The 25,412-nt window shown below is 41.0% G+C and overlaps 1 protein-coding gene across 16 annotated transcripts in view; it reads left to right on the forward strand.

Annotated features, from left to right (window-relative positions):
- Positions 1-25,412, forward strand: part of SVIL (supervillin) — a 198,830-nt gene that overhangs the window by 146,405 nt on the left and 27,013 nt on the right. For all 16 annotated transcript variants that reach the window (XM_040352604.1, XM_040352607.1, XM_040352606.1 and 13 more), the window contains 9 exons: positions 1,504-1,654; positions 3,632-3,721; positions 7,068-7,154; positions 7,885-8,059; positions 15,515-15,687; positions 16,659-16,814; positions 20,501-20,637; positions 22,918-23,065; positions 24,940-25,085. In XM_040352604.1, the coding sequence (XP_040208538.1) occupies positions 1,504-1,654; positions 3,632-3,721; positions 7,068-7,154; positions 7,885-8,059; positions 15,515-15,687; positions 16,659-16,814; positions 20,501-20,637; positions 22,918-23,065; positions 24,940-25,085 (1,263 nt within the window). The remainder of the gene's footprint in view (positions 1-1,503; positions 1,655-3,631; positions 3,722-7,067; positions 7,155-7,884; positions 8,060-15,514; positions 15,688-16,658; positions 16,815-20,500; positions 20,638-22,917; positions 23,066-24,939; positions 25,086-25,412) is intronic.

Consider the following 25,412-nt stretch of genomic DNA (forward strand, 5'->3'; position numbering starts at 1 on the left):
CTTGTAGTCCGATGCTGACGTTTCTTCAGCAAGCCCTTGCTTTTCAAAAGGTCAAGAGTTGGTGGTTGGACAGGTTGGGTCTCCTTCTTTTTTTTTTTTTTTTTTTTTTTTTTTTTTATACAAATTCCTGCAAAAATGGGAAATCGGGGGGACTGGATGAGACCTATATCTGAAAAAAATAAATAAAAAAAATTTGTGCTAAAATGTACCTCTATTAACTTATATACTTTATATACTTATGTAAACTTTATGCAACTTTCTGGATATTGCTTCTGTTCTTTTTTTTTTTTTCTACAATTCAAGGCTTTTTATTTATTTATTTTTTGTAACAATGGCACAATGATGATGCTCAAACATCCAAATTTCAGACAAACCTCGCCAGCTGTCTTAAAAGAAAGTCATGGATTAAATGACATAATGCATATAAAACACTTTTATTTCCATAGATGGAAACCCCACCAAGTTTCAAAATATGTGGGTAGGGTTTCTTGTCTACAAAGAAAACACACATTTTCTCCCTCACGCTTTACTATCCAATCGGGCCCATGGACTTTTTTATTTTATAGACTTAACTTGGGTCACTGTCTTACTGTATATTAAAGACCCCTTTCACACTGAGGCGTGTTTGTGCTAGAAATAGCGCCTGTAACGTGCCTAAAAACTGCCTCCCATTCTCTGCAATGGGTGTTTTCACACCCGGGCGGTGCGCTTGCAGGGCGTTCAGAAAAGTCCTGAAATCGGCATCTTTGGGGCAGTTTGGGAGCACTGTATATCCCTGCCCACTGCAATGAATGGGCAGCGCTTCCGAATTGCTTTCTTTTAAGGTTAAAGTGCTGCTTAAACTGTGTTGAAGCACCACTATAATGAGCGGTGCTTTATCGCTGCCGCAGCCAAGTGTGAAAGGGGTCTAAATGCCTGCATTTCAGGCAGCAAATTCATAGAGATGATTCATGTCTGATCCTTTCCTTCAGAAATTCCCCACCACACTCACCTGTCATCCTCACCAACTTCCTACAGCTGGAAAGAAAGACGATTGGTTGCTATATTCGTCTGCAGTTTGAATGTTACCATTGCTCTTCTCTGTTTCTATAAGGCAGTATGTGATCATAAATACATACTGTATATCTGTAGATGAATAAAGGGACCATTGTTTACTTTTGCCTGAAAAACTTTTAAAGTGGAAATAAACCCATCGATTTAAAGATTACCCAAAATGGTTACCGTGCATTCAAGGCTTGCTGTAAAAAACTAAGTTGCTTGTGCTCTCAACCGAACTCCCAAGCCATTAATTAGCTGGTATTATAACAGATCACATGCAGCTCTGTCAATTGTAGATCATACAGAGGCTAAAATGGCAGCTTGCTTGGCTTTAAAGAATAGGAGGGTTTAGTTCAGCTTTAAACATCCTGTTTTTGTATTTAAAACATTTTCTGGATTTATAGTTTTCCTTTGGAGCCATTTTGCATAAACGGATGTATTGACTTTTTTTGTTTTTTGTTAAAGCAAAGAGTAACTAATGCCAGTGGGTTGCACATGAGCATTGAAGAAAGAAAGCAGCAGATCACCGTAAGAGAAGAGGCCTGGAAGTCGAAAGGACTAGGTGCTGCCAATGACTCAACTCAGTTCTCTGTTGCTGGGCGCATGGTTAAAAAAGGTTTGTGTCCGAGCGTGTTGCTGTATGATGTCTGTCATAGTTTGGGTGTGTATGGTCTGCAGGGTAAGCTATTTAACCACTTCAATACAGGGCATTTTCATCCCCTTCCTGCCCAGGCCAATTTTTAGTTTTCAGCACTGTCGCACTTTGACAATTGCGCGGTCATGCAACATTGTACCCAAATTATTTTTTTACCCCACAAATAGAGCTTTCTTTTGGTGGTATTTGATCATCTCTGCGGGTCTTATTTTTTGCGCTATAAATAAGAGTAAGTTTGAAAAAAACACACTTTTTTTACTTTTTGCTATAATAAATATCCTATTTTTTTTTCCTCTGTTCTGGCCGACATGTATTCTTCTACATATTTTTGGTAAAAAAAATCGCAATAAGCGTATATTGATTGGTTTACGCAAAGGTTATAGCGTCTACAAAATAGGGGATAGATTTATGGCATTTTTTTTTTTTTTTATAGTAATGGCGGCGATCTGCGTTTTTTTTTTTTTTTTTATTATGACTGTGACACTGCGACAGACACTTTTGACACTATTTGAGGACCATTCACATTTATCGCTGTGATCAGTGCTATAAAAATGCACTGATTACTGTATAAAAGTCACTGGCAGGGAAGGGGTTAACACTAGGGGCGATCAAGGGGTTAATTGTGTATCCTAGAGAGTAAATCTAACTGTAGGGGGAGGGGACTCACAAGGTGAGGAGAACAATCTAAGTTCCTCTGTACTGAGAACACGCCATCGGTCTCCTCTCACCTGACAGGACGTAGATCTGTGTGTTTACACACACAGATCAACGTCCCTGGCTCTGTTACCGGTAATCGCGGGTGCCCGGTAGACATCGCAGCAGCCGGCCATGCTCACCGGCTCCCAAGTGATGCGGCGGGCACGCGTGCCCCCTAGACAGCCGGAAAGCCCAGGACGTCATATGACGCCTGCTCAGGTTGGGAGATTCCAGGGTAGGGAAGTGGTTAAACCAACAAATGTAATTTACAGTTGTTTAAACACACAGATCAACCTCAACATTATGAACACTGACAGGTAAAGTGCATAACATTGAATATCTTGTTACAATGGTTTCTAAAAGTGGACGGTATATATTAGGCAGCAAGTGAAGATTATGCCACCCAAGTTGATTTGTTGAAAGCAACACAAATGGGCATGTGTAAGGATATTGAGCATCTTTGACAAGCGCAAAGTTACTGTATAACATTCCTAGTCTGCAGTGGGCAAGACCCACAAAGTGGTCCAAGGAAAGCAAACTAGCAACAGGGTCATGGGTAGACAATGCACATGGGGAACAAAGGCTGGCCGTGTAGTCTGATCCATTAGAAAAGCTACTGTAGCTTAAATGGCTGAAAAAGTTAATGCTGGTTCTGATAGAAAGGTGTCAAATCTCAGTTTGTCAGTTTGTTGTGTATGGGGCTGCGTAGCCAGTCGGGGTGCTCATGCCGACCCATGTCCACAGCCAAAAGCGCCTGCACTGGGCACATGAGCATCAGAACTGAGAAATGGAAGGTGTTGGCCTGATCCAATGAATCACGCTTTCTTTTACATCATGTGGATGGTCGGGTGCGTGTGTGTCATTTGCCTGGGGAAGCAATGGCACCAGGATGTACTATGGGACAAAGGCAAGCCTGCAGAAGCAGTGTGACTTGGAGGACTTAATCCTACTACTGAAGGCTTGGTGCCAGATACCACAGCATACCGTCAGAGGTCTAGTGGAGCCCATGCCTCGTAAGGTCAGGGCTGTTTTGATGGCAAGTGGTTTGCCTACTCAATATTAGCTGGGTGGTCATAATGTTATGGATATATATATATATATATATATATATATATATATATATATATATATATACATATATATATATACATTCAATATAATGGATATAAAAGAATGTGTTTTGGCTAGCCTATATTAAGATGCGGTTTTGTTGTAATAGTGTGTTTGTAATTTTTCATTTAGGCTTGGCTTCACCTACAGCTCTAACGCCTGTCGCATCACCTGTGGCTCTAAAACCAAAATCTACAAATGCTGTTTCCAAACCTGCCGAAGGTACGTAAAATACTTGGTGTCGTGACCAAGCTCGCATTTGTAGTATTGCAACTTGCATGGATTGGTTCTTGTTCATAAAAATGTGATATATCACATTGGCTAAATCTGTGTCTGTAGTGCATATTCAAACCAGAAATAATCTCTTACTCGTTTTTTTACTCCAGGGAGTTTGGCAATTCTTGAGAAATGCTTAAATAATGCTTTCGAATTTAACAAAACCCATTAGATTTTAGTCAACTAAAATTAGACTAAAACTAAATCGATTCATATTACTAAAATGCAACTAAAACGTAAAGGGCATTTAAGTCAAGACAATAACAAAATCGAAATTTAAAGTTAAAATTAACTGCAACCCAATAAAAATGGACAAGCAACATTTTTTTTTTTTCAGCATGTCTCATTGTGTGCTACAAAGTGTATGTGATGCAATAATGGAGCTTTTCAAAATGAATAGAATCAAAGTGCATCACACAGTAATGCATTTCCATGCATTAAAGTATTACTACAATGCACTGCTGTGAATGGGCTTTTAGGATTTTTGTGAATTTTCCTGGTACGACTACAGTGTGCATAATAATCCACAGAACAAGAGCACCCGTTTACAAGGTTTCTAGTTTTAAATTCACTTTTAGCTGCAAGATGTCATCAATCCGCTGTGGGTGCATTCCATCTCCTAACAGCACCAACCATGGGACATTCATAGGCAGATTTTTTTTTATAGGATAATCATGCATGTTCATCTGCTATTGTAGTGAAAATAAAATTTGTACAACTTGAAAATCATTGTGAATGCTTCTATAAGCTCCAACAAAGTTCAGTGCCCAGGAACCACAATTTGCCTCTAAATGCTTGATGATGCCACAAAACACCTTTGAATGCCCATATACCTGCACTATATAATGGAATGGGCCCTAATGAGGCCATACAATCACAGTTGTTTAGTTTGTAAAGTGAAAATGTTGCACATTAATAACTTGCTTATTAATCTTGTACGAGTCGTGAGCTTTCTAAGCAGTGGAGGTTTCAGTTTTGCGGTTTCTGCATCCATGTGATACAATTTGGCTTTGGCTATGATCCTGTTTCCAAGCGCCGTGGGATATTTGGCTAGATTTGTGCTATTTTGCTTGGTGTAACACTTTCATAATGACCTAGCTCCATCTGGAGTCCAGAGATAGAAATGGTTTCCTGACCTTTTTTTATGGTTTTCTGAAATGGAAACCCTGAACTGCAGAACAAAGGTATTTGGATTTAGAATGAAGATCATAGTTTTATTTTATATCATGTCTTTTCACAAAAGCTTTTTAGGTATTTAGTATATCTCAACATGAACCAAGATTTGTGTATTAATGTTAAAATTGTAATTATTGATGTAATCGTATTAATGTGTTAAACACGCAGTCTACTAGTGATTTTGTTTTACTGTTTTTTGCTCTCATTTATAATGTATGCTCAAATTGTCTAAAAAAATACTTTATGGTGGTTTGATTTACTAAAGCTGAAGAGTGCAAAATCTGGTGCCCCGCTGCATAGAAACCAATCGGCTTCTAACTTCAGCTTGTTCAATTAAGCTTTGACAAAAAACTGGAAGCTGATTGGTATCTATGCAGAACTGCACCAGATCTCTCTCGTTTAGTAAATCAACCCCTATGTGACTTATTCTGTGTTCTCAATAAAGTAGCACCCTAAATATAGATATAAGCCAGGACATATTCTACTAATCTGTATGCAAAAACATTTAACGAAATTGAGAAGCATATGCATTAGTAAGGCTGCATTCACACCTATGGGGTACATCGTGTTTGGGGCACAGAAAAGCCTATTGACTTGCATGGGCTGCCTATCACGCAATAAGCACACTAAATAAGCTCAAGTACGGTACCTTCTTTTTTTTTTTTTTTTTTTTTTTTGGCACTGAACCAAGTGCATTTGGCTACAAGACAAAACGTGCAACTGCTACCTGAGTTTGGCATGCCATTAAAGATAGACGTATTTTCTCTAGTTTCTAGGAATGTGCTTTTCTGCCCGTGTTTCCATGCCGCTTGGGTGTGAATGCAGCCTAAGGTGTATACAAATGTGATCAAAGTCTTGCAAAATAGTTGAAAGGTTACAGTGATGAGATACACAGTAGTTTCCTTGTGACCTGTCATAAGTGGGGTGCCAAGATTCGTTTTTTTATTTTTTATTGCAAGGTAAAAAATGTAAGTCCTCGGGTAAAATGCTTCGACAGCTTTTCAATGTACTTTTAACCACTTGCCCACTGCAGTACAAGAAAATACGTCCTCTGTTTGTGCAGTGATATCTGAATGATGCCTGCCTATTACAAGGGATGTTTACATTTCTTGTAATAGGAATAAAAGTGATAAAAAGTGTAAAAAAAATAAAAAAAAAAATTAAGTAAAAAATAAATAAAATGAAAAACATTTTTTTTTTTAAAACGCCCCTATCCCCGGTAGCTCGCGCGCAGAAGCGAACGCGCATGCAAGTCCCGCCCACATATGTAAACGCCGTTCAAACCCCACATATGAGGTATCGTCGCGTGCGTTAGAGCGTGTGCAACAATTCTAGCACTAGACCTCCTCTAAACTCGAAAATAGTAACATGTAAAAAAAAAATAAAGTGTTGCCTATGGAGATTTTGAAGTACCGAAGTTTGGCGCCATTCCATGAGTGTGCACAATTTTAAAACATGACATGTTGGGTATCTATTTACTTGGCGTAACGTCATCTTTCACATTATACAAAAAAATTGGGCTAACTTTACGGTTTTGTTATTTTTTAATTCATGAAACTGTTTTTTTTTCCCCAAAAAAGGTGTTTAAGAATTATTGCACAAATACCGTGCGAGAAAAAAAGTTGCAAAGACTGCCATTTTATTCCCTAGGATGTCTGCTAAAAAAAATATATATAATGTTTGGGGGTTCTGATTAATTTTCTAGCAAAAAAAATGAGATTTTTACATGAAGGAGAGAAGTGCCAAAATAGGCCCGGTGGTCAAGTGGTTAGTCCGCTTTTAAATATCAAAAACAGAAAAGTAGCTGCCATTAATGATTGGACCATCAGTAAGCCAGCACTTGAAGGCTTGGAATGTGCAGGCAGGATATTTGTAGCAGGGTTGGATTTTTTTACGCTATGAACTTTTTAAATATATTGAAAATGACAGACAAATGCATTTTAAACATCACTATGACAGTGGGGTTGGGTTTATGTAGAATGGTTTACTGTGCGATATTGTAGAACACATCCGGCATGGATGAACCATTTAGTTGGATAGGTGCTCTGCTCCATTTTGAGTTTGTGCTGGGAAGGGAGCATAGCAATGACCTAATATTGTGCTTCACTCTTTCTAGAAATTGAGGCCAAGCCTGACCTGCAATTGGAGTCTGATAGGAAGTTGGATAAACTTGAATCCTTTTTGGGCAGACTGCACAACAAAGGTAAGTGTTGGTGTAAAGTGATTGGCATGTACTATGTATTAGTAATACATTGTCTTGTTTAATCTGTAAAACTGATAAAGGAATAGTGTGTGTTTTTTTTGGGGGGGGGGGGGGGGTTGGGTTTGATTCTTTGCTTGCCTAAAATGTCTCACTATCACTTTCTTTGTGGGGAAAATAGGGGTTGTAAAAACCCGTTGCCCTTACACAGAGGTTGTTCTGCCCTATGTCCATGTGTGTGGGGGAGGGGGGTGAAGCTTTTGTACATGCCCCCCTCCACTTTATCCCAAACCTAGTAATAGAAAAAAAAATGGAATACTCTATTTGGAGCAGCATTGAGCTTTAAAATCTGCTATGTGGGAGTCTGCAGAGATGGTGAATGCTGATGAACCCTTTTGTAGAGGGAGTCTTGCACTGCCGTCTCTTTACAATACCAGAGAGTAGTATACACCTAACTGCTTTTACCTGGTAATCTATGACAGTTTGATGGCACCCTGACACTGTTAAATGTTCGTCACTCTGTTGTCTCTCAAATTTAATGAAAGCAGATTGTGCCTTGAAATGAAAACCGCATATAAAATTGACTTTGAGTGAAGCATAGACAACTGAAGTTATATGGAATGTGAAAGTCCAGCTTGGATTTGCCTCCGACTGAGTATCCCGATTTTATTTTCTGTTTGCAAGTCCCGCCTGTGGTCGTCTTTTTGCACTAATTTTGTGTATATCTGATCAGTTGGAGGTCTTCAGGACACAACGCTGTCGGTCACCAGTAAATCTGTGAAAGAAGTGATGAAGCTGGATGATGAGACATTCTCCAGGTTTTACCGTCCAGTTGAGATCCCGTCCAGTCCTGTGGACATCAATTTTGATGATGACTTTGATATCCTGTTTAATTCTGAGGAACCAAAGTGAGTAGTTCTCTTTTATTACTGTCAAACTCGTGTCCTCCATACAGAATCATGCACTGAACAACTAAGGCAATCGGTAGTAGATCATAGCAAAAAAATCTTCAGTCTTCTTCTTTTCTGATAAAACATAATGGATGATTACCATGGATTGTTAAACTTTACAGTTCAACATGGCTTCTGGAAGTGATTGGTACATGTGTGAACTGAGTTATGTAAAGACTTGTGTATGTATATCATTATGCTATCTTAACAAATATGCTTGTGTGCATTTCTGTGTATATAAATACACACACACACACCAGCCATAACTCTTTGACCACCCACCTAATATTGAGTAGGTCCTCTACCCATCAAGGCATGGGCGCAACTAGATTCTAAGTGCCATAAGTTGTGACGTGGGGGCTCCATGTTTCAGGCGATTTTTCAGCACATCCCACCGATACTCGATTCACGTTGAGATCTGGCGAATTTGGAGGCCAAGTCAGTACTTTGATTTTGTTTTGTACCTCAAACTATCCTTGAACGTTTTTTGCAATGTGGCACAGCGCATTATCCTGCTGAGAGGCCAATGCCATCAAAGGCCATTTCCATGAAGTGGTGTACGTGGTCAGCAACATCGTTTCAGTATGTGGTACGTGTCAAAGTAACCTCCTCATGAATGGCAGGACCAAGGTTTCCCAGCAGAACATGGTCCACAGCATCACACTCCCTCCACCAGCTTGCCTTCTTCCCAGAGAGCATCCTGGTACCATCTCTTCCCCAGGTAAGAAACGCACACATCTGGTCATGCACGTGATGTAAAAGAAAACATGATTCACCAGATCAGGTTGCCTTCTTCCATTGCTTCGTGGTCCAGTTCTGATGCTCCCGTGCCCATTGTAGGTGCTTTTGGCTGTAGACAACCCCGACAGATTTGTGGCTATGCAACAAACTGCAAGTCTTATTTTTTTCTGCGTTCAACACATTTTCAAAGACAACATGTTTATGTGCTGCCTAATATATCCCACCAACTTTTTGATCTCATTGTAATGAGATAATTGGTGTTATTCACTTAACCGTTCAATGGTCATAAAATGATGGCTGATTGGGGGGTATTGCACTTTTCTGCTCCACCAGTGATTTTGGATTTTTACAAGGATCAACTCTAGGTTACCTGGCAAGGATAAACAAGTGAAAAATTCATAATTCTATAAATCATTTTGTAAGCTCATTTTGAAGTGATGAATGTTTGAACTCCGTGGATCAAACATTCGGCACCAGTACAAATGAAAGAACATTGGGCTCCTGATTTTTGGTATTTCTCAAGCTGTTATATTTAGTAAGTTGATGGATGTAATCCTTCATAGAGAGACTAACTCAGTTGCTTACCTTATTCTGGAAATGCTAGTTACCTGGCTGTTATGCTTGTCCACTGGATTTATGCTTTTAGAACTGGGAAAAGTTATCAGATGTTCTGACCTTACTCTGCACTTGTTCGTGGTCAGTGGCTCAAATGCACAGCTGGTAATCCTGCACTTCCTGAGGGGCTGACAGCCACATATTTATCTTTTCTACAGATTTCCTGAATAATGATAAAAAATGTATGCAGTGAAGCAAGTTAGTTGTGTGCATGTTCTTTCTATTACTAAATCTGTGATGCAATTTTTATGATCATGCCTTTCTGAAATGGATGTAACCTTGGAAAAAATTCTATGTAGTTTGTAGATTTTATGTGGAAATAAATTACAGCAGGCAGCGACTTATGCTGGGGTAATCCAGGAGGTTTCATTTTTTTTTTTTTTTTTTTATTCCTGCTTCCAGCTCAGGGCTCTGAAAAGTAGCCCGGTGTAGCTTGTTTACATTAGGAGCAGCCATGCTGGTGTAATAATACCCACACTGGCTGTGTAGTCGTGTTTTCTCAGTCGTCATCCTGACTTTCCCATGCTTCCCTGACCCATGGGTCTTCTATGGCTGTACCTTTTTGTTTCTTTATTCCCTTGTATCATCATCCCTCATCTTCCCCCATGTGGATTGGCGCACATATGTTCACAGCCAGACGCATTTCTTTTATACATTAATTTTCTATAATTACAAAACCATATATTTCTGAAAGTTGCCAATCAGCGTAGTGGTGGTCCATTTGTTTTCCTTAATTTCTTTTAGTTTTGCAATCTGACTGGTATTTGTGTCCATCTCAAAAGCAACAGATACAAGCTTTTAAAGTGTATGTCAAGCTAAACCATGTCAGGTTTTTACTGCTATCCGAGGCTTTGTTGGAGAGGTTTATCCTCACTTTCCTGTCTTGGTGCCAATGTTTATCTGACAGAAAGTGAAGGTAGCACTCCCAACATAAACAGACATAAAGTTTTGCTTTAGCAAAGTGGGGTAAGGATGGTGAAGGTAAATATCTAACAGAGCCCTGGATAGCCGTAAATTATTGACTGTCCTTCCTCACTCTATCCATAATTAGAAGAAAAGCATTTTTGGTTTGAAGTATACTAAGGCTAGATTCAAACTAGTCTTTTCCCTGAAAAGTGATCTGCGGTGGATCGTTTGTTGTGCTGTCAAACTTGAATGGCTGTCTGACAGGCATGTAAACTCGAAAAAATTTTGGCTTGTGAACAGCCTTATCCGGCTGTATTGAGGCCTTTAAGGGGGTGGGCGGTAAAACCATGACTCAATTGGCTAATTTTACCCATCTCCTGCCACCCATGTGAACGGGTTGTAAAGGTTTGTTTTTTATTTTCGGAGTAGATACCTTTAAGCTAATGCATTGTTCACTTACCTTTTTCCTTCGATTTCCCTTCCAAATGTTTTTTTCTTTGTCTGAATTTCTCACTTCCTGTTCCTCCTCAGTAAGCTTGCCCCGATCATCCATGGGGGTTAGTCAGCCAGAACAGCTTACTGAGGAGAAACGGGAAGTGAGAAATTCAGACAAAGAAAACAAAGAAAAAATAATTTAGAAGGGAAATCGAAGGAAAATATAAGTGAACCAACAATGCACTAGCTTAACCACTTAAGACCCGGACCAAAATGCAGCTAAAGGACCCGGCCAGGTTTTGCGATTCGGCACTGGGTTGCTTTAACAGACAATTGCGTGGTCGTGCGACGTGGCTCCCAAACGAAATTGGCGTCCTTTTTTTCCCCACAAATAGAGCTTTCTTTTGGTGGTATTTGATCACCTCTGCGGTTTTTATTTTTTGCGCTATAAACAAAAATAGAGCGACAATTTTGAAAAAAACTATTTTTTACGTTTTGCAATAATAAATATCCCCCAAAAATATATAAAAACTTTTTTTTTCCTCAGTTTAGACCGATACGTATTCTTCCACATATTTTTGGTAAAACAAAATCGCAAGAAGCGTTTCTCGGTTGGTTTGCGCACAATTTATAGCGTTTACAAAATAGGGGATAGTTTTATTGCATTTTTATAAAAAAAAAAATTTTTACTACTAATAGCGGCGATCAGCGATTTTTTTTTCGTGACTGCGACATTATGGCGGACACTTTGGACAATTTTGACACATTTTTGGGACCATTGTTATTTTTACAGCAAAAAATGCATTTAAAATGCATTGTTTTCTGTGAAAATGACAATTGCAGTTTGGGAGTTAATCACAAGGGGCGCTGATTGGGTTATGTGTGACCTGAAGTGTGTTTACAACTGTAGGGGGGTGTGGCTGTAGGTGTGACGTCATCGATTGTGTCCCCCTATAAAAGGGATCACACGATCGATGACGCTGCCATAGTGAAGAACGGGGAAGCTGTGTTTACACACAGCTCTCCCCGTTCTTCAGCTCCAGGGACAGATCGCGGGACTCCAGCGGCGATCGGGTCTGCGAGTCCTGCGGTCCCGGAGCTTCGGACCGGGTCGCGGGCGCGACCCACGGCTGGGTACTAGCACAGGACGTACCTGTACGTGCATGTGCCCAGCCGTGCTATTCTGCCAACGTATATGTGCGACGTATATATAAAATGTGTTGCGTAACCGCGTCACAGTGAGTTTAAAAAGCCTGTGGAAAAACTGCAGAATCCAGTCTGTAAAGGGTCAGCCTATGAACACATGTGCCTTCTTGTGAGAAACATGGCCTCTGTGGCTCTTGAAGACCAGTTTTTCTCCTTGCTAAAGCCAGGGGGAATTGTCATAATGGATATTAAACTATGTTTTATTGCCTGTTTTCACTCGAAGCTTTCTGCTTGGTAATGGGGATTTGTAGAGCAGTCTACAGCATTCTACAAGCACTGTATGTAATAAAGTCTTTCTTGATGGACTGTCATTAAGGCTGTATAGTTCATGCCTTACCATAAATGGAAAATATTCCCCAATATTGGACCCCAAGCCAGCAGCTAGAGCCGAGGAGGAATGGCAATGGTGTACAGTACTTTGTAGGCTGTATCCTTGGATGCCTATGGGGTAGTAGTGGCAGATATGTGTTGGATGGCAAAAGTTCACAAAAAAAGAAAGCACTTTGATCCAGCATTTCCAATCCAAATGAAGGGTATCTTGTTCAATAAAAAATGAAGGACTTTTATTAGATACAAGAACAATGTGACAACTCACATTTATACAGCTTTGTACTGTGTACATCAGACCAGAAGGGTGACAGTCCAGCTGTAGCTGTCCATGCCATAGGCAATTAGAGAAATATTCTTGTGACTGTCACATATGCAGGGGGACCCACTGTAGAAGTCTTGATTTAAGAAAGTGTCCAGGTCTCCTGGTTGCTCCTTTTCATGGAAGAGGGGTGCAGGCTGTTCCTAGTGGGCGTCCATCAGGAGGAGGCAACATGTTTTGAGTTGTGCATCTTTCTCAAGCCTCTTCAACACTAGGAGCTGATGAATGAGCGAACATAATTCATGCTTGGGTGGTTGCTGCATCTGTCCCCGCTGCTGCATCTGTCCCCGTACACCGCAGATGGCTCAGTTCTCACAGCTCCCAGAGCAGAGAGCTGCTGACTGTCAATCGGCAGCTCTCCGCTCTGCCCCCCTGCGCTCAGTGGAGCGCTGAGCTGTGGAGGGGTATGGCCATCTCAGACTTTCATCGGCTTAGGTGACGAGTGTCAGTCTAGGCACCTGGTGGATCCAGACTTTGTCATGATGATGCAGTGCTTGGACTGATTTCTGTGACGTCGGCAGAATTGACATCGGACTAAATTCTGCTCTCTGCCGACAACTGCTGAAAACGGTTCACAGGAGTGCAAAACGAATTGCACTCCTGAGACCCATAGGCGAAGCCCAGCCAAATGAGCTCAAGCTGGTCTTCTACTTTACTATAGTTTGAACCAAGCTGGTCCAAAAGAACGATTACCTTTTCTAACACCAGCAGTTCTTGTTGGCGTTATATAAACTGTATGTAGCCTCAGACGCATACAGTATACATGGCTTTGTTCCTGCAGTAGTATAGGGACTTCTTGTCTTGTTCCTGGAACAAAATTGAGTTGGGCTGAATGCTGCTCAGCCATTTAGAAGGTCTTTATTTTCTAAATGATTATAAGGAATCCTCTGATTGGCTGGGGTGTAGAGGCAGGTAGGTGATGTCAACGATGTCCACCGGTCTGAGGAAGGCTTGTACCCTTTCATAAAATACAAAGCTTTCAGTGAATGGCTGAGCAATGCTCAGTTTGATTCAATTCTGTTTCAGGAACTGAACCGGAAGTCCCTATATTGCTGCAGGAACACAGCCCTGTAAACTGTATGCAGCTGTAACAGAAACCTGGAGTTAAAGGGTCACTAAAGGAATTTTTTTTTTTAGCTAAATAACTTCCTTTACCTTGCTGCAGTCCTGGTTTCATGTCCTCATTGTTCGTTTTTGCTTTCATGTTGCTGTAAATCCTCTCTGTTCTGGACACTTCCTGGTTGCCTGTTTCCTGATAACCACAGTACTGGGAGATTTCTCACGGTGGTCACTAATCAAGGAGGTGTGATTACTGTGTGTAAAACGAAACTGGATTGGTGCTGAGGAGTTTTAGACAAAGTATCACTGCTCTCTATTGGCTGACTGCCCTCTAGTGGCTCTCTGTACATCAGAGAACCAGCAAACAACAGCAAAAACGAAACTACACTGCAGGCACATTATATGATTGTTTTTTTATCTACTTTTAATCATTTTTAAAAGGAATCAGTTAACTATTATGTCTCTATGCCCTGTAAACAGTCATTTCAGCTAAAAAAAAAATTTCCTTTAGTGACCCTTTAAGCTTTAAAGTATACTTATAGCCAAAAACATTTTTTTTTTAGTTTGTGCTAGAATAGGGAAGGACATAAAACCCCTGTCAGTTTTTTTTTTTTTTTTGCCTTCTGGGACATTGGGGACAAACTGAAAATAAATCTCAAGTAAGGCTGGGTTCACACTACGATTTTCCCGTCCGTCAGCCGCATACGATTTATATAAAAAAACGTATGCGGCTGAAACGGACATAAACGTATGGAACCGCACATATGTGCGGTTTCCATTGACATTAATGTTAAAAAAAACGTATGCGTTTGCCATACTGTTTCAAAAACGGCCGCAAAACCGTGGTTGAACACGGTTTTGCGTACGTTTTAAAAAACGTTTTGCCAGCAAATCGTACGCACCCGGATGCATCTGAGTGCATACGATTTGCAATGCATTGTCTATCTATACGTTTTCCCATCCGGGCCCGTACGTTTTCAATACTGAAATCGTATGCGGCTGACGGACGGGAAAATCGTAGTGTGAACCCAGCCTAAGCGACCTCCATTGGGAAATTTTACGCCTCCAGTAACCACTGTAAAATCCACACTTTTTGGGAAAACCTTGATTTTTAACCACTTAAGACCCAGATCAATATACAGGTAAAGGACCAGGCTCCTTTTTGCGATTCGCACTGCGTCGCTTTAACAGACAATTGCGCAGTTGTGCGACGTGGCTCCCAAATAAAATTGGCGTCCCCCCCCCCCCCCACAAATAGAGCTTTCTTTTGGTGGTATTTGATCACCTCTGCGGTTTTTATTTTCTGCGCTATAAACAAAAATAGAGCGACATTTTTGAAAAAATTCTATATTTTTAACTTTTTGCTATAATAAAAATCCCCAAAAAATATATAAAAAAACATTGTGAAAATGACAATTGCAGTTTAGGAGTTAACCACTAGGGGGTGCTGTAGGGGTTAAGTGTGACCTCATGTGTGTTTCTAACTGTAGGGGGGCAGGGGTGGATTTGTGACGTCACTGATCGTCTTTCCCTATATCGGGGAACAGACTATCAGTGACACTGCCACTGTGAAGAACGGGGAAGGTGTGTTTACACACACCTCTCCCCGTTCTTCAGCTCCTGTGACCGATCGCAGGTATATCGGCGTTAGGCGGTCTTTAAGTGGTTAAGGAATTTTTTAAATGTCAGAGGTTTTGTGAAAGTTAGTATGTTCTAAATTAAATGTTTAAGCAGTTTGGGGAATTGGAGTACAGAACTGAACATCATGCGACTCTCCTTTCTCCCCTTTCACCTGATCCCAGGTTGACTTCCACTGTCGCAGAACACAAGCGCGCAGTTAGACCCATGCGCAGAGTGCAGGCCTCTGGAAACCCACTACGAATGCTTGCTGCTCGAGATGATCTCCTGCAGGAGTATACAGAAACCAGGCTGAATGTCGCCTTTATGGAGTCCAAAAGAATGAAAGTGGAAAAAAGTATGTGGCTTTTTTTTTTCTCCCTACAAATGTTACGTTTTTTGTTTTGGTTACCTTAAGTATTCAAATTAATTTTAGTAACCTAAATACTGTTATGGGAAGTCTAACAGCGTATTGTTTATAGGTGCTGTTTAAGATCTTTTTCTCACCCCTCATGACAAAGAGTGTAGTTGTATACTTTAATAATGATAAAGGATCCTCACAGCACTATGGGTAATCTAACAAGCCAGCACATTAGGTGGCTGCCTGCTTTTGAGGCATTTTGTAGGTTGTCTAATTAAAATGACTGAGCTCCCTGATAAACAATGAGGTATTCACTCATGTACAGTATATAATTTTCAGCTTGAGAGTTTAGGTTCTGTAAACGGCAGTGAGAAAGGTAGCCTGGAAAAAGATAAAAATGAGCTAAAGCTTTGCTTGCTGACTTAAAATGAGAATGCAAAATTTGAATATGCAACCATTTTTATATTTGCTTGATTAAAAAAATAAAATCCAAATATATGTACAAAACCATTATGGAAATGTATCCAAGAATGAAACTCCCAAAAGTGGTTTTAACCTTTCTAGATTAAAAATACATTCAGAGATCTGAGAGAGTCTCTGCAATGGGTAAACAAGTAGCAGTGAGAAAGCATCACAACAAAGGTCCAAAACCTTCCCCACTGTAAAAAAAAAAAAAAAATTGGTCTGAAGTTGAGCTCTTTTAAAAAGTTAAGAGGGATGGTACACTTCCCTCAAAAGGGCTTTATTTTGAAGATATTTTTAAAATATTTATCATAAACTTGAATTCACAAGGATGTTGGATGTTGTATTTTTGTGAGATGGTATCAAAGATTCAAAGTATTTGGCTGGAGGTGTAGTAGGGTCCACCAGCAGGGTTGGATGGACCAGTTGGACTAATGACGTTCTGGGTGAGATTTTGGAATATTTATAATGGACAGCAAAAGTGTAACCTTTTTTTTCTCTTTTAGTGTCTAAGAACTCAAACTTCTCCGAAGTGGCTCTTGCTGGGCTGGCAAGCAAAGAAAACTTCAGCAGTGTCAGTTTACGCAGTGTTAACCTCACAGAACAACACTCAAACAACAGCGCTGTACCCTATAAGAAGCTTATGTTAATACAGATTAAAGGTACGTAACGGGTGACTAGACCATTCGGCCTGGCCTGAGAACAGTCTGTTATTTCCTTATCTGCCATTCTCAGTGTATTTAGGAATACATGTGACTGGGTGTTACTGCATTTACTATTTTCATTTCCGTTCGCTGCAGATTTGTTTTCTAAGTACTGTAGTTGTGCCCAATCACTTATTTTTCCACTTATCCAGTGTAGCATACGTGGCGTCCCTGTTCAGTTCGGTACAAGGGAGTTGCTTGCTGGATGCATTTTAGACTTTTAATAAGTTCAAATGCAAGAGTTTGGGAACCGCATAAAAAAACAGTGTAATGGCCTTAGTCGTAGCAGACTTCTGCAATCTGTTGCCCGGTGCTAATGGCAGCCTATGTTTAGTAAGCAGTAAGTACCCCCTTCCACAGAGATGAACCCAAACAGCATGTATATGACCATAATATCCATTTGGAGTCGATTTGGAGTCGACAATTTGAGTCTGCCACAGAGTGTTTTCCTGTAATGATGTGTTTAGTATTGACTGGCTGCGAAATCCTACAGGTACATGTTGTGCTTTAGTGTTTAAATGTTCAGGTTTGCTTTTGCTTGGCTTCACAGAATATGCATGCTGACTGTGGCCTAAATGTGAGCGCATATCCTAATTCAGGGGATCCTAACCCTTTTTTTAATTGCAGACCCTCAGTGGGGTTGTCCAATATGACCCCATTCTGCCTTCACCAAACCATCATCACCAGTACCACCGTGACTTTATAAGATGTCAGTAGCTTTCATTTACTTTGCATATAGCTAGCTAGGAATATTTAAAGAGGATGTCCACCCAAATAATTTTTTTTTTAAAGCCAGCAGCTACAAATACTGCAGCTGCTGACTTAAAAAACACTTACCTGTCCATTGCGCCCGCGATGTCCGATGCCGTGGCCGAGCAATCATTTGTCTCTTGGCTGCCCCTGCCGCCATCCTCGGTGAGGGAATCAGGAAGTGAAGCATTGCGGCTTCACTGCCTGGTTCTCTACTGCGCATGTGCAAGCGGAGGGGCCCGTCCTCACTGGTCCCCGCTGTCTCCTGGGACCAGTGTGTTTCCCAGAAGACAGCAGGGGAGACGGGAGGGAGCGTGACTCCCACTGAAGTCTATTATACAGGTATCTGCACCCCCCTGAAAGGTGCCAAATGTGACACCGGAAGGAGGGTGGGGGGTTCCGAAAAGCGGAGTTTCACTTTTTGTGTGGCCCTCCGCTTTAAAGCTGAAATAAAATCCTATTATACAAGATAGAAGTATTATACTTTTTTTGTTTAATTTGTAAAGGATGCTGCAACATGTGGTGTTCAATTTTGCACTTGTTCCTGTTTATTTTTGTCTATAGGTGGCTATTTCCATCTGTTCAGCAATCAATCCTATAAAACCTCTACAATATGTTCCGTGTTACGATTTATTAACAAGCTTTCACTTTGAAGTGTTTAATTTTTAGTGCTTACTATAGAAAAACATAGCAAATAATACAAACAAATGGCCACTGCCCCCACCTATAACTGCCTTTAGCGGCAAGGAGAACCTGTCTAACAGTTTTTCTTCTGTCTTTGCAAACATTTAAAGTTAACAAAAGTCAGCCCCAATTTAAAGTCCATATCCCGGCATGTGCATTCCCCCTACCATCATTTCTTCCCAAATTTATGGCACCTAGAACAAGTTTGTAAGAAAAAAAAAAACAACCTTTGAAAATCATGAGTGATAAAATAGCCGACTTTAGTGACTTCATGAAGCTGCGAGCTCCTCTGAAGCCTGAAACTACCCCGCCAATGGGAAGTGTACACATTACCTAATCGAAAGAAAGAAGAAAGACCACCCTCCTCTACATTGAAGAAGACAGAAGGCTTGGGTCACGACATGCAAAACATATAAAAAGCAGTTTTAGGCTGGGCATGAGGGCTTTTATCAGCCTTAAAGCCCATCGCTGGGTAAAGACAAAATGCTCCTTAACCTCCGGCATGCAAGGGGGAACTGCTCATTTAGGTTCAGGGGGGGGGGGCAAGGGGTCCAAAACCCCATTTTACTTACCCAAGCCGGTGCTCTCTACTCCCTATGATTTGGCTGAGGATACTGAGGGACAGTCCACTATGTCCAGCTGTGGACTCTGCATTAGTCTTGACAACAAATGAGGACATGCAAAGACCAAGTGCATAGGGGAGAAGAGGTTGCAGGGTCTCGCAGCCTGGATGGAGCCTGTAGCAAAAAGGATCATCAAAACTGCTTTTTGTAGGCCCCCTAGATCTAAACCAGCATATAACCTATGCAGTGTTGGGCAGCCCCACTGCGATGGAGGATTTTCTTTTCCCCTGGAGTTCAGCTTTAAGCCATTAACATGTTTTGATCTACTTTATGATGCACTTAAAGCATGTTTTAGGCAGCTGACTTAAACAGAAAAATTAGAAATACGTAAACTGACATTGCTGACCACCAATGCTCGTTGCTTGGCTATCATACTCTGATTTACTAACCTGGAACAAATTTGCAGCAAGTCCTAACTCCTGATCTGCCTCTTCCAGATTAATTGACCTAAAGTATTGAAACGGAGAGACCACTTGACAGATATCATGGTCTGCTCCGGCCCCTTCCTAATCTCAAAACACGGCAAGAAAAAAATTAAAACACCTGTGAGGGACAAAAGTTAATAAAATGTTGTACCTTTTTTCCTGCTTCGCCCATGGCACCTAGGCAGAGAGTGCAATCTTGGGGGATATAGGGTACTCTCATGCCCAGGGTAGCTCCAGAAATATACTCACATTTTGCAGTCATTTAGGATAGAGAAAGGGGCCCTTTATTAATGGATTTCAGCCTTTCAATAATGTTCATCACCTGATTATTGAACTGTGAACTTCGGTAATTAAAGCTGCTGTATAAAAAGAAAAAGTTATGCCAAAATTATATCGGTATACTTCGGTAGTACTTCAGCATTATCGTAATAACAATTCTTACATATGGTGACATTTTAAAAAAAAGTAGTTGGGTCAGCCTTACCTGCTTTGTATATAGATATATTGCTTTGTATTAATGCGAGAGTGATTGTGCTTTAGGCTGGCCATACACCGTTAGAATCTCGACTGGTTCAGCAGGAATTTCGAATAGTTAATGGTCAGGCTGAATGTACCAAGTTGATCGCTCTCTTGCGATTACTGCGAACGGCTGCTATAGCAACTAGCAATAATCGCTATTTGCTAATTGCTGATTTCTCTGTCAGCCTTGTCTATTGATGGGAGGATTGTGCCTTACTGTTCCTCTGTCAGTCTGCTCTGGTTATTTAAAAATAATAGACTTTGGGGTTCATTTACTAAAACTGGAGAGGGCAAAATCTGGTGCAGCTGTGCATAGTAAGCTTTTGCCAAAATACAAAAAACTGGAAGCCAATTTGGTTTCTCTGCAGAGCGGCACCTGATGTTGCCCACTCCAGTTTTGATAAATTAAGTCCAAAGTCTATTTTTAAAAACCCAGAGCTGACTGACAGAGGAACAGTAGGCCATGCCCATGGTGCAAATTTCTTCTCTCTCCGCACAATTCCTTGTTGTTCAGGGGGTGCTGACAACACTTCTGGTAACCATCAGAGAGCCCCTACCTTCTGCGTATGAAATAAATGTATTAAAAGGCAAACATGTAAAAAATAAAAACTGACATCAAAAACTGGTTTTGCTTTTTTTTTAGGTCGTAGACATGTCCAGTCGAGGTTGGTGGAGCCCCGAGCATCTTCCCTGAACAGTGGTGACTGTTTCCTGCTGATCACCCCACTCTACTGTTTCCTGTGGGTTGGAGAGTTTGCAAACGTCATTGAGAAAGCCAAGGTTAGTGTCCTCAGATGTTGACATGCTGTCATTCTGCTGCCACTTTGAAGTGCCGTGACAAATTGTGCTATGGAAACAAGTATCTGGAAATGCTGTGTCATGTAAAACACCATACATGGCCACCATGGGACAGATCTATGTGCAGCCTCTCGAATTATCTGACACCGCTCACAGCATGTCAACACTTTGAAGTGTGTCGGTTTCATAGCCAGGAAATCCTCCGGGAAGGATCCTGCCAGTGGTGTCATGACATCAGTAATCATATGCAGAATGGTTCTGTTTCTTTACAGATGGCTGCGTTGTGGGGGAGGGGGTCATTCTGAGGTTGTTGAAGTTTACTATTCCAAGACTGCTTTGTAGTTTGGGAACAGTAAACCCCTGCCAAAATCAAACTAGGTCTTGGCTGACCCTGTTGTGAAGAAATACTTTGTTTTGTTTTTTTGTTTTTTCATTAAAGCATTTCCAGGCTAAAAAGACACTTTTTAAATTTTATCCATCTCCCTTATTTTTGTGCTTAAGTGATAACTCATTATAACCTACTGCATATAAAACTAGTCACAATCTATTCTAACCTGGTCTGACTTCAGCAAAGTGAATTCCCATAGGTTGCTATTAGTACTAACTTAAGGATATAGTATTGAATAAGGTCTTGTGTGTATTATTCAAAATATTACTCAACTATTAAAACCAAAAATGTAATCTATTGCAGCTTGCCAATCATTGGATGTGGTGGCTTCATTCCTTTTTCTTTTTTAGGCTTTTTCTCCCTGGGTTCACCTGACGATCTGGCCAATAACATGCTAACCTAGATTGGAGTGCTTCTACTCTGGATGAAGAAGCACAGGGGCACCTTCGGGCAGCAGCGTTTTCAGTCCGGGGGGGGGAGGGAGGAGCGTTAGATGTACTAGCAGATTAAAGTGGTTGAAAAGGCACAAGGTTTTTTACCTTCATGCATTCCTTGCATGAAGATAAAAAAAATTACTGTGTGCAGCAGCCCCCCTAATACTTACCTGAGCCCCCTCTCAATCCAGCGATGTCCACGAGAGCCTTGTCTCTCTGGGGACTTTCACTACTGATTGGCTTTTGGCAGCAGCATGAGCCATTGGCTCCCATTGCTGTCAATCGCTGCAGGTTGGTCAATAAGGAGATGGATGGGGGGGGGCAATGTCACAGCTCCGTGTGTGACTTGACACGCAGCTGTGACTCGGGAGCACGCCTGCTTCGGTGCCCCAATTGCAAGCTGCTTGCTGTGGCAGCACTCTGTAGGAGGGAGGAGCCATAAGCGCCAGCGGGGGACCCGATAAGAGGAGGATCCAAGCTGCTCTGTGCAAAACCACTGCACAGAGCAGGTTAGTATAACATGTTGTAAAAACAAACTTTACAATCACTTTAACGTAAAACAAATTAAAAATAGCATGTTGGACTTGCCACCTCTGTGCAGTGGATTTGCACAGAATGGTCCTGATCCTCCTCCCTCTTCTCGGGTCCCTCTTCTGTGCTCCTGGTCACTCCCTCCTGTCCAGTGCCCCTACAGCAAGCAGCTTGTTATAGGGCACCCGAGACGAGACACAGCCCTCTGTGTCCATTCAGAGACCTGGCCCCGCCCCCTCTCTCTCCTAATTGTCTGACTAACTTTGACAGCAGCGAGAGCCAATGGCATCGCTGCTGTGTCTCAGCCAATCATGAGGGAGAGTCTCTGATGGCCGAGACGCTCGTGGACATCACTGGAGAGAGATGAGGCTCGGGTAAGTATTAGGGGGGCTGTTGCACACAGAGGATTTTTATCTTCATGCATACAATGCATAGGTGCTGGGGGAATGGTATCCAAAATCCATACATGGGGCCACTTGGAGAAATGACTTAAACAGTGTGGTCATGTAGTGCTGGGCAGTCTGCTAATGCAAAGCAGTGTCTGCACAGAGAAAAAATACATACAAATAAAGACTGATTGCACTAAAGCGTGTACTATCACACATTACTTGTACGACCTTCTGTGGAATTCTGTAGACCAAATTCCCACAGATATTAACTGGAAGAACTTCTATCCAAGTGAAGTGTTGCATTTCAATTTCTCCTGGATAAAATGAGTGCTTAACCCACAACCAACCACCCTTGAGGGATATAATAAGGACCATATGATCTCATAAAAGAAAATAAGGCGTGTGAAAGGCTCAGTTTAGAAGTCTCAGAGAGGCCATTGGCTTAATTGTATGATAGACATTTAATTTTCCCTCTATTTTATGTGACTAAAATTTTTTATTTTTTTTTGTATTATATTAGGCTTCAGAATTGACCACCATAATCCAGACAAAGCGGGAGCTGGGTTGTAGAGCATCATACGTACAGACAGTGGAGGAGGGGATAAACACGCACACTCATGCTTCACGGGACTTCTGGAAGCTTCTGAGTGGTCAAACAGAATACCAAGGTAATTTGTGACTGTGTGTGTGTGTGTGTGTGTGTGTGTGTGTGTGTGTGTATATAATCTCACAAAAGTGAGTACCCCTCACATTTTTGAAAATATTTTATTATCTTTTCATGTGACAACACTGAAGAAATGAACATCCGGTGACCAGTATGAGAGAGTGATAACACCAAATTTAACACACCTGCTCCCCATTCACACCTGAGACCTTGTAACACTAACAAGTCACATGACACTGGGAAGGGAAAATGGGTAATTGGGCCCAATTTGGACATTTTCACTTGAGGGGTGTACTCACTCTTGTTGCCAGCAGTTTAGACATTCATTGCTGTCTTGAGTTATTTTGAGGGGACATAAAAATCTACACTGTTGTACAAAGCTGTAGACTCACTACTTTACATTGGAGCAACGTGTAATTTCTTCAGTGTTGTCACATGAAAAGATATAATATATTTACAAAAATGTGAGGGGTGTACTCACTTTTGTGAGATTCTATCTATCTATCCCATGGTCAATGCAAGCAATGTAAAAGAAGTCTCTAGGGGAGGGTATATTCCTCTACAGATTTATCTTCAATAAAGATTAAACAGTAAGGTTACAAAATGTGTACATTGTTTTGCCGTACCATGTTTATTTGTATGCCATAATGTGCTAAATTTGTTTTACAAAAGTTCTATTTGTTTTCCAAGCTTTACAACTGAAAAAAAGGTGTAAACCGCAGTCAAAAGCACAGCAAAGTGGCTTGACAAAAAAGGCACACCGCATCAATGATTTCAAGGTCACAGTAACCCATGCCAGCGAGGCTAAATGTTAAATACACTACCCAACAGTGTGCTTCAAGGATAATTTCACATTTTGTAACATGTTACATGGTATACCTATACACAGGTTATGAACAGACTCAAAAATTTGCCTGGGCAAGAAGGGGGTGAAAGTGCCCGGTAGGCAAGTGATTAACTTGTTTGCTTGTTCTGAATGGGTCACAGCTATCGGTTATCTCCCCAAACGTTCAAGCCCTTTCCTGAGAACATAAAACCCAGTTTAAGACAAGCTATTGTGTTTGATGGTGTGATGAAGGGCTAGAAATACGTTTGTTTGTTTTTGTTTTTTTCCTGTCATAGATTTCCTCTCACATTCTGCCTGTCATCAGGACAGGAACGGAGGACAATCTTAAAGTTGGGGCAAAGACACCAATAAAAGCACTTCTTTTTTTTTTTTTTTTTTTTTTTAGGTTGGGGCACGGTTTTAGCACCACTGATGAGTCTGGTTATTTCCATTGGTGGAGATTTACTACTCCCCACTTGGGAAATCTCCATTCTATAGACCCAGATTACATTAAAAGCCGCAGAGCATCTAAGGCTGGCCATACATTGTACAATATTTTCCTTTTTAGAGCTACCAAAATAATATAATATGAAGTCAAACCTAAACCCTTACAATTTGTATCCAGGCAGGCTCTACATAGTTGAGTCTAAAGGAAATTGAATAAGAAAATTGTATAATGTATGGCCAGCTTTACTCTCCCCAATTCTATATAAAAAAAATACGCATGCATGCATAATGCATTGTTAGTTGCCTGGCTAATCTGACCTCAGTTTGATTTCATTTGGAGTTTGTTCATTCTAAATTAGTGACTCAGAAGATATTGTAGCCAGGCAGCCAACACTTTGTTCCATCTAGCTTTCTCGTTACAGGTAAAGTTTTTGTAATGCAGAGTTAACTAATCTCCAGCAGGGTAGAAGCAGAGAACAAAAGGATCTTTGATAGACTACTAATCTTTTGCCATGTTTCACTACCAGCACTGAGCCCAAAAATGATTCCAGTTTTGTAGTTCTGGGACTGTTGCATTGTTCAATGACTGTTTGCCCTTATTGCAGATGCTGGAACTCCAGAGGAAGATGAGCGATATGAAAATGCAATTATTGAGACAAACTGCATCTACCGTTTGGTTGATGATAAATTGGTGCCTGTAGATGAATTCTGGGGTAAAGTCCCTCGGTGCTCACTTTTACAGTCTAAAGAGGTTTGTGATCCCTTTTCTTAATTGTAGAAATAAAACCCACTAGGTCATTTATCAATGTTTGTGAAGGAAAAAACGTTTATCCTGCTACAGGAACTCACCAGATGCTTCCTTTTACTCTTCAATTGCACTGTGGCTTTTGTGGTCAACTCGGTTACTTTCTGTAAACATTTTGAGAAATGATTAATATGAACTGGTTGCCGCTAGAGGCGGATGGCGGTGACCAGGTCACTGTAGGATGGCAAAGACTGACCAAGAAGGGTCCCTGTGTCATTTTCAGTAAGGGACAGTGATGAGAAGGTGTTGGGATGCCAAGCGTGCACAAGCAAC

Source organism: Rana temporaria, chromosome 5 (assembly GCF_905171775.1).
Source record: "Rana temporaria chromosome 5, aRanTem1.1, whole genome shotgun sequence".
Lineage (NCBI taxonomy): Eukaryota > Metazoa > Chordata > Amphibia > Anura > Ranidae > Rana > Rana temporaria.